This window comes from Myiozetetes cayanensis, unplaced genomic scaffold, assembly GCF_022539395.1.
Source record: "Myiozetetes cayanensis isolate MyiCay16 unplaced genomic scaffold, myiCay2020 scf6-25, whole genome shotgun sequence".
NCBI classification, from domain to species: domain Eukaryota; kingdom Metazoa; phylum Chordata; class Aves; order Passeriformes; family Tyrannidae; genus Myiozetetes; species Myiozetetes cayanensis.
The window spans coordinates 12,312,164-12,325,115 of NW_026087853.1; the positions used below are offsets into that span (position 1 = coordinate 12,312,164).

General features: G+C 35.5%; 1 protein-coding gene across 2 annotated transcripts in view; it reads left to right on the forward strand.

Moving 5' to 3' along the window:
• ATG2B (autophagy related 2B) overlaps positions 1-11,797 on the forward strand; it is a 44,905-nt gene extending 33,108 nt beyond the window's left edge. Inside the window, exons 31-42 of one of the 2 annotated variants that reach the window (XM_050335309.1) lie at positions 866-1,092; positions 1,728-1,833; positions 2,842-3,036; positions 3,628-3,729; positions 5,131-5,209; positions 6,030-6,237; positions 7,210-7,279; positions 8,019-8,101; positions 8,484-8,605; positions 8,783-8,937; positions 9,978-10,127; positions 10,830-11,797. In XM_050335309.1, the coding sequence (XP_050191266.1) occupies positions 866-1,092; positions 1,728-1,833; positions 2,842-3,036; positions 3,628-3,729; positions 5,131-5,209; positions 6,030-6,237; positions 7,210-7,279; positions 8,019-8,101; positions 8,484-8,605; positions 8,783-8,937; positions 9,978-10,127; positions 10,830-11,060 (1,728 nt within the window). In that variant the 3' untranslated portion in view covers positions 11,061-11,797. Of the gene's footprint in view, positions 1-865; positions 1,093-1,724; positions 1,834-2,841; positions 3,037-3,627; positions 3,730-5,130; positions 5,210-6,029; positions 6,238-7,209; positions 7,280-8,018; positions 8,102-8,483; positions 8,606-8,782; positions 8,938-9,977; positions 10,128-10,829 lie in introns of both variants that reach the window. The other variant, XM_050335308.1, reaches the window with a different exon arrangement.
• Positions 11,798-12,952: the final 1,155 nt, after the last annotated feature.

The window sequence follows — 12,952 nt, forward strand, 5'->3', positions numbered from 1 at the left end:
TATCAATGGGCAGAGGAGCAGAAAAATAATTTTTCTGTTTGAAAGGAACTCTGCATTGTTACTGCAAGGAATGAGTGTGAGTATTTTCAGATAGATATGATTTTTCTATATGTCAGCATAATGTAATTGTTCTCTGATCTGAATGTTACATTAAATTGTATTGTCATTTTTCCTACATTTTAGTCATGTTTTATCATGGCTATTTTGACTTGCACTAGTGGCATAGTTAGGAAAAAAAGTGTTTTATACAAAACCCAGTATTTAGCAAAATAACAGTTTGCACATCTTCTAATCTTTTATTCATTTCTCTCATTTCTTTCAATATTTTTAAGGACCTAAGGTTCTTGCTAAACCTCAGAGAAAAGCCTCTGTGTTGCTTTACGCTGATGTCTGTGCTCTGCACGGTGTTCATGTTGTTCACAGTGTCTCTGGTTGTGTTCATCTTAATAGACAGGAGTAGTTCCTGGATCCCTGATTAAAAGCCGTATTTTCCCAGTTACATTTGAGCTGGTTTGTTTCCAAAAGTGATAGTATGGTAGCCTGGGCTCTTCTGAGGTGTTTTTTTTTGTTTACTTTTAATTAGTACTTTGTTTTATTTACAGTTTGGGTGGGAAATGTTTTTGTTTTGGTTTGGGTTGTTTTGTTGTTGCTGTTTTTAACTACCTCTCAGCTTCTAGGTTTTTTCATATGCTTTTGTCTTTACTTTGTAAGAAATTTTCCTCAAACAATCCAGTTACATCCAGTGTTGTATAAACTTTAGAAGACAGTACAGAGCAGCTTTTCTTTTCATAGGAAAGAATTAGGCATCTCAATAAGGAAAACAGATTTCATCTTCTCAATGCTATACACTTTTTTTTTTAATTAGGAAAAAGAGGAAGAACCAGTTATAAAAATAATGGTTGATGATGCAATTATCATAAAGGAAAATCATTTCAGCCAACCTGTTAAAAAAACAGATACCAGCAAAGCTCCTCTGCATTTTCCTGTTCCTCTGGTACGCTATGTTGTGAAGGAAATATCTCTTATTTGGCATCTTTATGGTGGAAGGGACTTTGGGACTGCACCACCGACATCTCCAGCTAAAAGTTTCATGTAAGTGTTTGATGTAATTCTGTAGATTAGAATCTTTAAAAATATGTAATGTTCTTTTAATTTGGAGTAATCTCACTGTTTAATCTCAGTCTCCCTTGCTTGCTTTACTTCCTTCTCACAAGAAATCAATCTTCTTCAGTTTAACTCCACACACCAGAGTGTATTTTTCCTGGGTCTTAACCTGGACAAGTTGGGTTTGGGTTTGCTGATTTTTTTTCCTGTTGTTGTTTTTGTTTTTGTTTTTGTTGAGGGCTGGGAATGGAGGGATGGATTTTGTTTTAGGTAATATTAGAAGTCAATTTTTCCTAAGGAGATCAGGGTTTAAGGAGCGTGAGAGTCAGATTTACCAGATGACATGTAAGATAAAGAATTATTAAAATTATCACGGTCAAAATTCAGGAAATGTTTTATGGATGTTAATTTGGTGGGACACAAGCACATAGCATTCTGCTTAAGTATGCATTACTTGAAGAGCAAAAAGAAATTATTTGGTTAACAGTAACACAATTTCAATGGGTTTTTTTTGAAAGCCATCAAAATACTAATAAATTGCATCCAGTGCATTTAGTTTTAGATTAACCGTGAGATAACTTTAATCTGCAAAAGTGTATCTTTTCTTTTTATTTCCCCAGAAGTCCCCATAGTTCTCCTTCTCATACACCAACAAGGCATGGTCGGAATACAGCATGTGGGGGAAGAGGAAGAAACCCAGACTTCCTAATGGAAATACAGTTAAGCAAGGTGAGTGACAGAAACAGCTTCAGCCATGGCTCTGTGTGTGAATGTGACAGTCCTTTGGTAACAACTTTCCATTAGAGTTCAGGAGGTTTTCTTTCAACAGTATCTAAATCTAAGCAATCAGGTGATGAAGGTAGAATTTGTGTATTTGCTCTTCTAGTATAGCCATGTCTTAATTTTTGGATACTTTATGAGTTAGTGTTAACACTGAGGCATAAAGATTTCCCCCCTCGCCCTTGTAGAAGACTTAATAATAATGTTTAAAGAAGAAATTAAGGAGCAAATGTCACAAACAGAGGGTGTTTCTTTGCAAATCGGGCCAGTAGAGGCCGCTGCTGTGCTGCTGTGTGCCCTCTGCTGCAGGCCGGGATCCTTCGGGGTGTGGTGGGACAGGGAATGGTTTGCAGGTCAGCACAGCTCTGTGACTGAACATGAGAACTGCATCAAGAGACAGGGAAAAGAGGATGATTCTGAATTACTTAGAAGTTAAGAAAAAGAATGAATTAGAATTTATATGGACTAAAGTGAGTAAAGAAAATGGAAACAAGACTGCAAGAAACCACTTGAGAAGTCAGTTGGTAGGAAAGAAACCTTACTTTCCTTAGTCTAGAGGGTGCAGAATTCAAGAATTGCAAAATTGCCTGATACAGGCTTCACCATGAAGTAGGAAGATGTCAGCACTGAGAGGAAAAAGCGGAGTCACTGTTAAAACAAAAAGTGAAACTTGTTCATTGTCTTATATTGACTCTTTGTTTTGTCTTGAGTTTGCATCCTAAGATATGAATATGTATGCAACTAGAAATTGGAAGATTTCTACTGCTGCATGTAAAAAACTGAATGGTTTTCAGAAATCCCAGTATTATTCCTGTAGATTTAAAATAGTAGACAGCTATTAAAGTTCCTATGTGTCGTGTGGCTTTCTGTTTTGTTTGGTTTTTAAAGTAGTATTTTGCTGTTAAATGCTGTTTTTCACTGAGGCTGATTCTGCTGGTTTTCTTTCCATTGTAAAAGGTGAAATTCCAGCACGAGGTATACCCTCCATGCGGTGCAGAAGGTGAATCCTGTCTGTTGGAGCAGCCGGTGTCCCGACAGGTTTTTATTGTTCAAGACCTGGAGATTAGAGATCGCTTAGCTACATCACAGATGAATAAATTTCTCTATCTCTACTGCAGTAAGGAGATGCCCAGAAAAGCACATTCAAACATGGTACAGTTATGAAATATGTTAGAAATATGTTAATTTGTTACTGTTACAGTGGTTGAGGTATCATTGTGGGGGTTATGTACTCTTCTTAGAAACCTTGCACAAGAAAAAGAACAAGTTAACGGAACACTGAAGTAATATAATTTTTGGTAGTTTTTGCTTAACTCTTTGTGGATATTAAAACTAGTTCAAAAGTGAGGTTGAATGTTAGCATGTGAGGTATTAATGTTGTTGAGATTCTGTCAGTTAAAAAAAGTAGATGTGCAAGACAGCTTCTGGTAGCTTTCTCAATTTGGTTTTGAACAAATGTCCACTTGTATGAGTATGATGAGACTTCATTACACATACAGAGTTGTAGTTTTACGGTATACTGAAGTCTTACTTAGTTCTATAAAGGATTTATTAATTTTTTGGGGCGTTTCCTGTAATTTTTATTACATTCATATGAAGCTTTTATTCAATTCTAGCTTTATAATTGCTAAGTGTAACCAGATAAGTACAGAGGTTTTGCATTAAATATTTTTCCTAGTTAGTGTTCTGAGATTTAATAATTGTGAATGTGAGTGCTTCTATTTACCTTATTGTTTTTTTCAGTTAACAGTTAAAGCATTACATGTCCGTCCCGAGTCTGGCAGATCCCCACAGGAGTGTTGTTTACGTGTTTCACTAATGCCTCTTCGCCTCAATATTGACCAGGTTGGTTTTTGGGTTCGGTTTTGATTTTTAATTTAAAAACTAAGAATATCTGTGGACAAGGCTGTTTACTCAATAAGTTTTCCTCCTGAGATTTCTGATTATCTCAAAGGTTTTGGAATCACCGTTTTTAAAAAGTATGTACTTACTCTTGAATGATCTGGCTTTGTTCATGAAGCGGCTTCATTTTTTTTAATTGAGGAAGGTTAATCATTAAAGCAGAAGGGGTTCACAACATTTTAGTCAAGGGCACTTGACACTCATAAATGCTTCTTAATTCTGATGTCTTTGGTCTTGCTGTCAAGTGCAGTAGCGGGAAGAACAGAAATTGTTTTACTTTCTTTAGCAGGTCTTTGTGCAAAGTATTTTTGATGTACTCAGGAAACATTTGGATTTTTTTAAAAGGAGTAAGGAAGCTATATATGTTAGTGCAAATATAAAGTGCATATTACTCTTTGTTGAGGCATTTCTTTCTTAATTTGTCATCTTTAGAGAGATGTGTGGGTTTTGCGTATTTTAAGAGCATAATTTAGGAGTTCCACATCTCCCTCCTCTTTTCTTCAACGTACTTTAGAGACCAGGTTTTCATGTTGCTATTAGAAAAATTGAACTCTGTCTAGTTTGCAATAGTTTCATCTTGAAAAATTAGCTTGGAAATACTGCCATCTAGTGAGGAAATGTGTTCCCTCTGCCTTACTTGTTAAACCCTTTTATCTTTTGTACCATAAACGAATTCACCTTTACAACTTCTGTGTAATTAACCACAGCTCGTTTGGAAGCATGGGGCAGGCTGTATGCAGTCATATTAGAAATACTTGTCATTACTACTTAATCTGTCTTTCTTATCAGCTGGAAACAAAAATGGAAAAGAAAGTCCAGATCCTTAATAACAGGATGAATAAGGCAACAGTGTGATGCATCTGTCAGAAAAAGAAAATGGGATGTAATAACTTTAGGACATTAACACCACAGATATTAATGACTTTATTGAAGCAGTGGTGAGATCTGATCTGTAATGATTTGACTGACTTTGACAGTATTAGAAAATATAAACTGTACTTAAATACCCTTTTAGTGGAAATGAGAGAAAATATTGTAGCCATTAAAGCACCTAGTTCTGGAACGGTTTCCAAAATTAGAGTAGGAGTGATGAAAACAACCCTGGATTTTTAAGACAGAGCGAGACTGATCGTGAAATCATATATATAGCAGTGGGCAGTGGCCAGAGGATCTTCCTGGTTTCTGTCCTAGATTTTATGTGGCTTCTGCATGTGTTAAAGGATCAAAAAGAAGAAATGTGTTTTGTTTCATGACTGTGTGGAAATAGAGCTGGAATAATAGATAATGTTTTTAGAGAATTGGGTCTTTATTTTAATCTGATTGTATTTTATTTTTTGCCATTAGGATGCCTTGTTTTTCCTGAAGGACTTTTTCACTAGCCTTTCTACAGAAGTAGAACTCTTAGTTACTCCAGATCCTGAAGGTATACTTTTCAAAAATCTAGTGTAAAAGTGCATCTTTGTTCTCCTTTAATGTGTGTACATGTCTATAAATTTACATGTGAATCTTGTGTGTATAAAAACTTGTGTTCGGGTTTGAGCAGTAACATGAATTACTGATTTTTTGGAACACAGAATCTTTGTGTATTTTAGCTTTGTATTTTATAAATATCAACAAAGGTCTTCAAAACCCGGGATCTCGATTGTATAAAAGGTTGCACCAATATTGGTGCATATTTAGTAAGAGCTTCTGAAAAAGATGAGAACTGTGTATATAATATGAGGTGTAATTATTAGATAAAACAAATACATGGTGTTGCTTATTTATAATACTGAACTCTGTGTTACACAACTTCAAATTATTAGACAGGCATACTATTTTATGGAAGAGGTATTAAATGATGTATGTATGCAGCTAAAGCAGTACTTCTAATCAACTACAACCTCTGATGCAGAAGCAGTATATATTGAAAAGCAGAGTTCCACTATTAACAGTATTTGTGCATTTGTTAGCAGCTATACTTTACCTGCTGAGATGTCATACTGAAATGCATAGGTAATGAAGCACTCTACAATACTGCCATTAAAACCAGAGGGATTATTTATGCTGATGCATCAACCTCATCTTAAGCTGCGTGTAATAATTTTGGTTAATAAGTAAAAGTCTAAATATTGTCCTGCTAGTAATTCCTACTAATAAACATTAGAACTTACTAAGGACAGAGTTAATGGTGTAAATGCAGTCTTTCTGTAATCAGTGTGAAAAATATTAGTCAGTTTATTTTGTGTAACTTCTTATCTTAGTTAAAAAGTCTCCTGGTGCTGAAGTTACGTGCAGTTTGCCCAGGCATGTCAGCAGCCTTAAGGAACCAAGTCCAGTAATTTCTTTCGCATCACACAAGCAAGCAAATGAAAATGGTAGCATTGACTCTATGGATGTGGTTAATGGAGATGATGATCATTTCGAATCACAAGAAACGATGTCATACAGTGATCAACCAGTATTTTTCAGGTAAACTTTCATTACAAAATTTCCAGTGACACACAACTGTTCTGCTGAATATTGTAAGGAAAGGTGCTGATAAACTATACAGACCTTAGGGCAAAGGTGCATTTTTTTGTCTGTTTATTGACTGGGTGTGGCAATCAGATATATTTGTTTCTATCACAGGATAGTAACTAATGAATTTTATTAACTTTGAAACGCTACTGTGCATGAGGAAATAAAAATTAATTAAAACTCTGCCATGTACAGAACCAGTAATGAGATGTTTTACAGATGAATAAAAAGAGCATTGTTTGTATTCTCTACATCTTACAATATAAAGTAAATCTAATATAACCGGAGATGAGAGTATATAAAGGAGAAGGATATCATGGGAGAAGTATAAGATTAAAATATGACAAGATAAACTCTAATGTAGTCCTGAGGAGGAAGTGACTATGAAAATTGTAGCTTGTTATGCAGAAGTTTTTTCACATATGTTCAGATTGTGCCTTTAACAACAGATGTGTGCTTTGGCAAGAAATGTAGAGCCAAATTGTGAGAGCATGGCTGTCATTCTATTTCATCACATACATCACTAACAGAGTTTTTATTAAGATCCTGTTGCAGGACTAAATTTTACCCACAGAGCCATCATTTTGTGGGGTTTCTTTCTTTGTGTTTTTTGTTTCTTTGTTTTTAACCGAATATTGTGCTGTGAAAGTTGAGGAAAGATGTTCACTTGAAGGATTAGTAGCACTTTTGCAGGACTGTTAAATTTATTACAAATGAACTAGACGTTAATAAAATCAGAATTTACCACTGTATTTTGTATATTTTTTCTGAAGTACGAACCCAGTAACTAGAGGATTTATGGCTTACAGAAAAGACTGGTATTCTATTCCAGGAGGATGGGAAACCAGGAGTTTCTTTTGGAAGGATAAGTAACTTTATTTCCTTTCCACGTACCTCACTTTAAAATTTCTTTTTATGTTCCAGAGAATTTCGTTTCACATCAGAAGTTCCAATACGGCTTGATTACCATGGCAAACATGTATCAATGGATCAGGTTTGTGTATAATGCTGACCCTACAGAACAAAAATTTGATGTTTGTTTTGTTTTTCCCCCAACCCTTATGAGTGGGAGTATATTTTTATGCTCCCTAATCGTTGTTAATATGATCAAGACAAATATAGAACACTTTTTTTTCCTTCTCATTAGAGTCAATAAAACTTAACTTTGTTTCACTCTTAATTGAAACTTAAGGGGTGGATCCTCCAAATCTGATTAACTCAGAATGGAACTTACATGCCACATTTATGAACTCCATGATTGGCCTGAACTCAGAAACAGACATTGAAAAATCCTGTTTGCACAACTAGATTTGTACTTTGACATGGCAAATCAGTAAGAAAATATGGAAAAGTGGAAGCAGTAACTTTTTGAATTTGCCCAGCTGTCAGAAATCAAAATGTGAAATACAGTAGCTTTAGAATGCCTGGAACGTACTAAAACCAGAGCTATGTTTACATAATTTATTATGGCTTATTATTTCTGAAGAAGCCGACTTGTATCCACATGTTTTTCTTAGAGTAGCAGGTTAAACCAAATTTCATCTCTTGCAAGTTTTCATGTAACATTATTTGTAGCACTGTAACAAGTAGCATTTGGAAGACTGAGGGAGAATCTGCTTGGGCAGAAAAAAACTCTTACCTGCAAGTAAGAGTTGAGATGGTGAAATTATTTCTCACTTACAGGTTGTATGGGTTAAGTAATTTCATGTGATAATAAAATATTTTGCTTACAGGGAACACTGGCTGGGATTCTTATTGGGCTTGCTCAGTTGAACTGCTCAGAATTAAAGCTGAAGAGACTTTGTTACAGACACGGGTAAGTTTGTTGAAATGTAGATGAACATTGCTATTGCATATTGAACAAGTTTATAGTGAATAACTGAACATAGCAAAAGCAAAGCAAATTTTCTGTTAAGATGTACTTCTAAAATCCAAGATGTTTTTTGACTTTACAAATATTTCTTGATTCTCGTTTTTTTTCAATGACGAAGATGTTATTCAAGAATAGCATCTAATTCAGAATAGTATTTATTATATATGCTAGTCTTGGTGATAAACTCTTGAAGTGTCAAAAGATGATACTTGAAAAAGCTTTTCTTTTGTTTAAATGACATCTTTTACTTCAATGAATAATGAATGCATTTATCTTATTGGGAATTGTATGTTTTAAAAAAAATAATAATTTTTTTTTATTTTAGTTTGTTAGGTGTGGATAAATTGTTCTCCTATGCCATCAGTGAATGGCTTAATGATATCAAGAAAAACCAGCTACCAGGAATTTTGGGAGGAGTAGGGCCTATGCATTCGCTGGTGCAGTTAGGTAAGTTAATTCTTATTTCTTCTCAGACACGTGACGGTTTTCCTAAAAACCAGACAACACCTCTCCCCTCAAAAAAGCTCACCACAAAACATCTTGACCCTTGTTTTTGCTTCCTTTCAAGGCATTCTTCTTATCTAAGAGAACTTTCTGACTGTGGTGTTCTGTCTTCACTTTCAGTGCAAGGTCTGAAGGACTTGGTGTGGTTGCCGATAGAGCAGTACCGGAAGGACGGGCGTATCGTCAGGGGCTTTCAAAGGGGAGCAGCTTCTTTTGGTACTTCCACTGCAATGGCAGCACTGGAGCTGACAAACAGAATGGTTCAGACTATACAGGTACAGTGTATTACTTCTGAAGTCAGACATAAAATGAGAAGTGCTCCTAGTAAGTGCTCTATATTAAAGTAGTATCTTAATGCTGTAAATTTAAGGTTAGGAGTATGTATTTAAAATAAAAAAAGCGCAGCTGTATAAATAGGAAAGCACGGACTGGGCAAAGTTTGCATCAGTCTATGAGGTGAGAACTATGGCAGCAAATGCAATAGTTGGAAAATCATGTTAAACTACTGCTGAGCACCAAAGCTGCTACATGTTTCTTAATGGCTTTGATGTGTTACAATGTACAGTTTAATACTAAAATTTTAATCTTCACTAAAACATCATTTGTATTGATAAAGATGAGTTCTTCACACTTGTATTTGCCAGTAATAGATTCTTGCCTTTTATAAAAATCTCAGCTTATCTATGTTTTTTTAAAACAAAACAAAAAAAGCCCATAAAACCAACAAAGAAAAAAACCCCCAAACCTAAACGCAATTCTATTTGTGTTGATCTGCACAAAGTCTATAAAGCTTTCTGAATTTAATCCCAAAGTAATCTTGGATTAGAGTTAATAAATTTACGTTCCTTAATGTAAAATACATAATGAAAATACACTTTTACCACCTAATTTTGCAAAAATTGTGTATCTACTTAAGCTTGAACATATGTAGTTAAAAAAAAAGTGATATTAATCAAGAGTAGGATTATATGTGTTCTTCTGTGTTTGTAAGAAATATATACCATTGATCAAATGTTCAGTTTATATCTTGAGCATTTCATGCAGATTAGAGGGTACCTTTGAAGATACAACAATTAGGAGGTGGAAAATCCACCTAAACCCACAGCATTTATTCTTTCATTATGGCACTTAATGTATAGTTACAGCTGCACCCATTCCAGAAGTTCTTGTACAAAACCTTAATCTTATGTAAATGAGTATTATTTGTGGAATAAGAATTGTTTTATTTCAATGATGTCACCCTATTAGTAGTTTAAATTTGTGATGGGGTGCCATAAGACTTCTTACATGTTTTGCATTTGCCCCTGATCTTCAGGCAGCTGCAGAAACTGCATATGACATGGTATCACCAGGGCCTACCTTTATTGAAGCAAAAAAGATCAAGCGGTTCCCTCGCCATCGTTTAGCTCACCAGCCAGTGGACCTACGGGAAGGTGTAGCCAAAGCCTACAGTGTCGTAAAAGAGGTGGGTGCAGAAGTGACTAACAGATTAACAGATGCTAGTTTAAACTGAGCAAATAAAGAAGGGGACTTAAGTTTTGAACAAGACTGTCTTCATCAGTAAGATTAAGCCAGCAGAAACTTTGCATGGGAAAAGCAGAAGTAAACTATGTGAGCGCTCTACAGTTGTGATGGTTTACAATTACTGTAAATCCTGTAAACTTGATTTCCTGCACCACGTCATCCATCCTTCCTTCCTGCCCACCCCCTTCCTGCCCCCTTTGAAGTTACTATTAATTCTGAGGTAGAGCTTAATCACAATGCTGGATTTAAAAGAAGGGAAAACTTTTATAGCATATTATAAATTAGAATGCTGACCTATTTTTATTGTACTTTTGTAATGTACTTTCAGTTACTCTTGATATGGTGTTTATGAAGTAAGCTCTCAGTTGACTTTCCAGTGAATTCTGTCATTTTTTAATAGTTCACAATACCTCACAGCTTTTTGCCATATGCACAAGATGTGCCACCAGAAGTCACATGGAATACTTAGATCTCTGAATTCACAGTAGCACAACTAAATCATATTTGTATCAGTATAGTTGCACTACAGCTATAATACAAATCACCAAGATGAGAAATGCTGAGCAATTGAAAATTTCCCTTAAAATTAGGAGAGGTTGCTTTCTCTTTTTCAGTGTAACTGATTTCTTGTAATTTCTCAAAGGGAATTACGGACACAGCCCAAACCATCTATGAGACTGCTGCTCGTGAGCATGAAAACAGAGGAGTAACTGGAGCAGTAGGAGGAGTCCTCCGCCAAATCCCCCCAACTGTGGTGAAACCTTTCATTGTTGCAACAGAGGCAACCTCGAATGTTCTAGGTGGAATGAGAAACCAGATCAGGCCAGATGTGCGTCAAGAAGAGTCTCAGAAGTGGCGCCTTGGGGAGGATTGAGATTATAAATCTGGCTCAGCACACAGGTAGCAAGGCTGGAAATGCAGAGGAATGTCCTGTTGGCAGCTTTAGATGGAGCTCACTCTTTGTCATGCTCATCTCAGGAACAAATGAGGTTTTCAACTGTTATTCACAAACCATCCAACCAAAAATATTTATGAGGTGAAAAGCAAATTGGTACGTTCTCATACCGTGTGTTACCAATTCATTTGGTAGATAGTGCCAAACGTAGTGAAGCATGCGCTGCCAACTCAGAGACATGCTTGCTCTGTTCCATTTACCATATTTTTCTTGGTATATTTAACATCTGAAACAGTAGCCTGTATGGTGAAGCTAAGTGGACTTTAAAGAGGTTTTCTGAGCATAGTCAAAGAACTGTCTTCAATAAAGGGCTCTGCAGATGCTCTTCACTGACTAAAGAATAAAAGCCTTCATTGTGGACGTGTGACATGAAGGCTGTCTAATATGGAAGCAGATAAGATAATACTGTTTAGTGGTCATAAACATCGCTTTTAGCGTGGCACTTACAGCAAGGACAAGCTTGATAACCATGCAGAGTTTAGGTTCAGTGTCGATACACCTCCAAACAGGATTTGTTCCTAAATATTAAATACCTACTTTTGTGGGTTTTTGAAGAACCTGAATGTTGCAGAAATGTTCTGTTGTGTTGCACTTTAAAGGATATGGCCTGTATATTGTGCTTTTTTTATAGTGTGAATAAAATGTAATGTGCATTATCCTTTATGTGGTTTAGAAGCTTACACAAATTATTGAAGAGAGCATCATTTGATGATGATCCTATAAGAAAGTGTCTTAAATTTATTTAAACTCATATGTTAAAACATCTTTTGTCTTCTGTCACACTAATTACAATGCTAAAAATACCTATTCTTCAGGAAAACAGCAGTTGAATTTAATTGTGGCCAACAGTTCTTTGTAAGAATGAAAAATCATAAGTAAAAATTAATTATTTCATAATTTCATAGTTAAAAGGTTATACAGACTTTATTTTAATACTCTGCTTTTGTTTAAAGTTCGTATTGTTGCAAAGCTGCTGCTCTCACAAAATATTTTTAATTTAGATTGTGTGTCATTTATTTGAAAATGAGTATTTGGGGTCATTTAATTGGAATTGGGGATGGGTGAGAGGATTTTTAAAAAGGACAGCAAAGTTTCAAAAATCATAGTTGGTACTGACATTATGTGTTATTTAGTAGGTGACCAGAGTCTCCACAGAGCTTTATGAAGCACCTGACATTGCACCATTTTGGGGCAGTTAAAAGGCTTGGCACTAGCTGTGCAATAATTAACTTCTTTTATTTTGTGTTAGCAAAAACTGGAGGATAAAAAGTAAAGACTTTTTTGAATACAAGAATACTCATTTTGAATTTCAACAGGTTAAACTTTGAATGACTAGCCAGGATGTAAGTTTGTCATAGTTCTGTGCTAGTCATAAGTGGGAATTCTGCCTATATGGCATGTGGAAAATCTCCACTGAAAGGGAGACATCAAATGCCATTGATCAGACTTCAGTCTCCAAGGATGAAGAGGAAGTAGTTTTCCTCTCTTTTATTTAATATCTGCCAATAGCATGATGGGCCTTACTGGACAAACAGGAGTGTATGAAGGAAAATAATTATTGCTTGTTCACACTGATACTATGCTCCCTATTCCTGAACACCAAAGAATCTGGCTGGAGGGTAGATGATTTGAAAATGCCCCCTCTGCTGGGAAGACTTTTTGCAGTCTGCTTTATTATTTTTCATAAAACAAAGTTCCATTTAAAAGCAAATTCCTGCATTGGGTGACATGTGATATTGCAAAGTTTTGTTTCCATTCACTGGAATCGTTGAAGTTGTGATAAACTTTAAAGATCTCGTTATTTCAGTTAA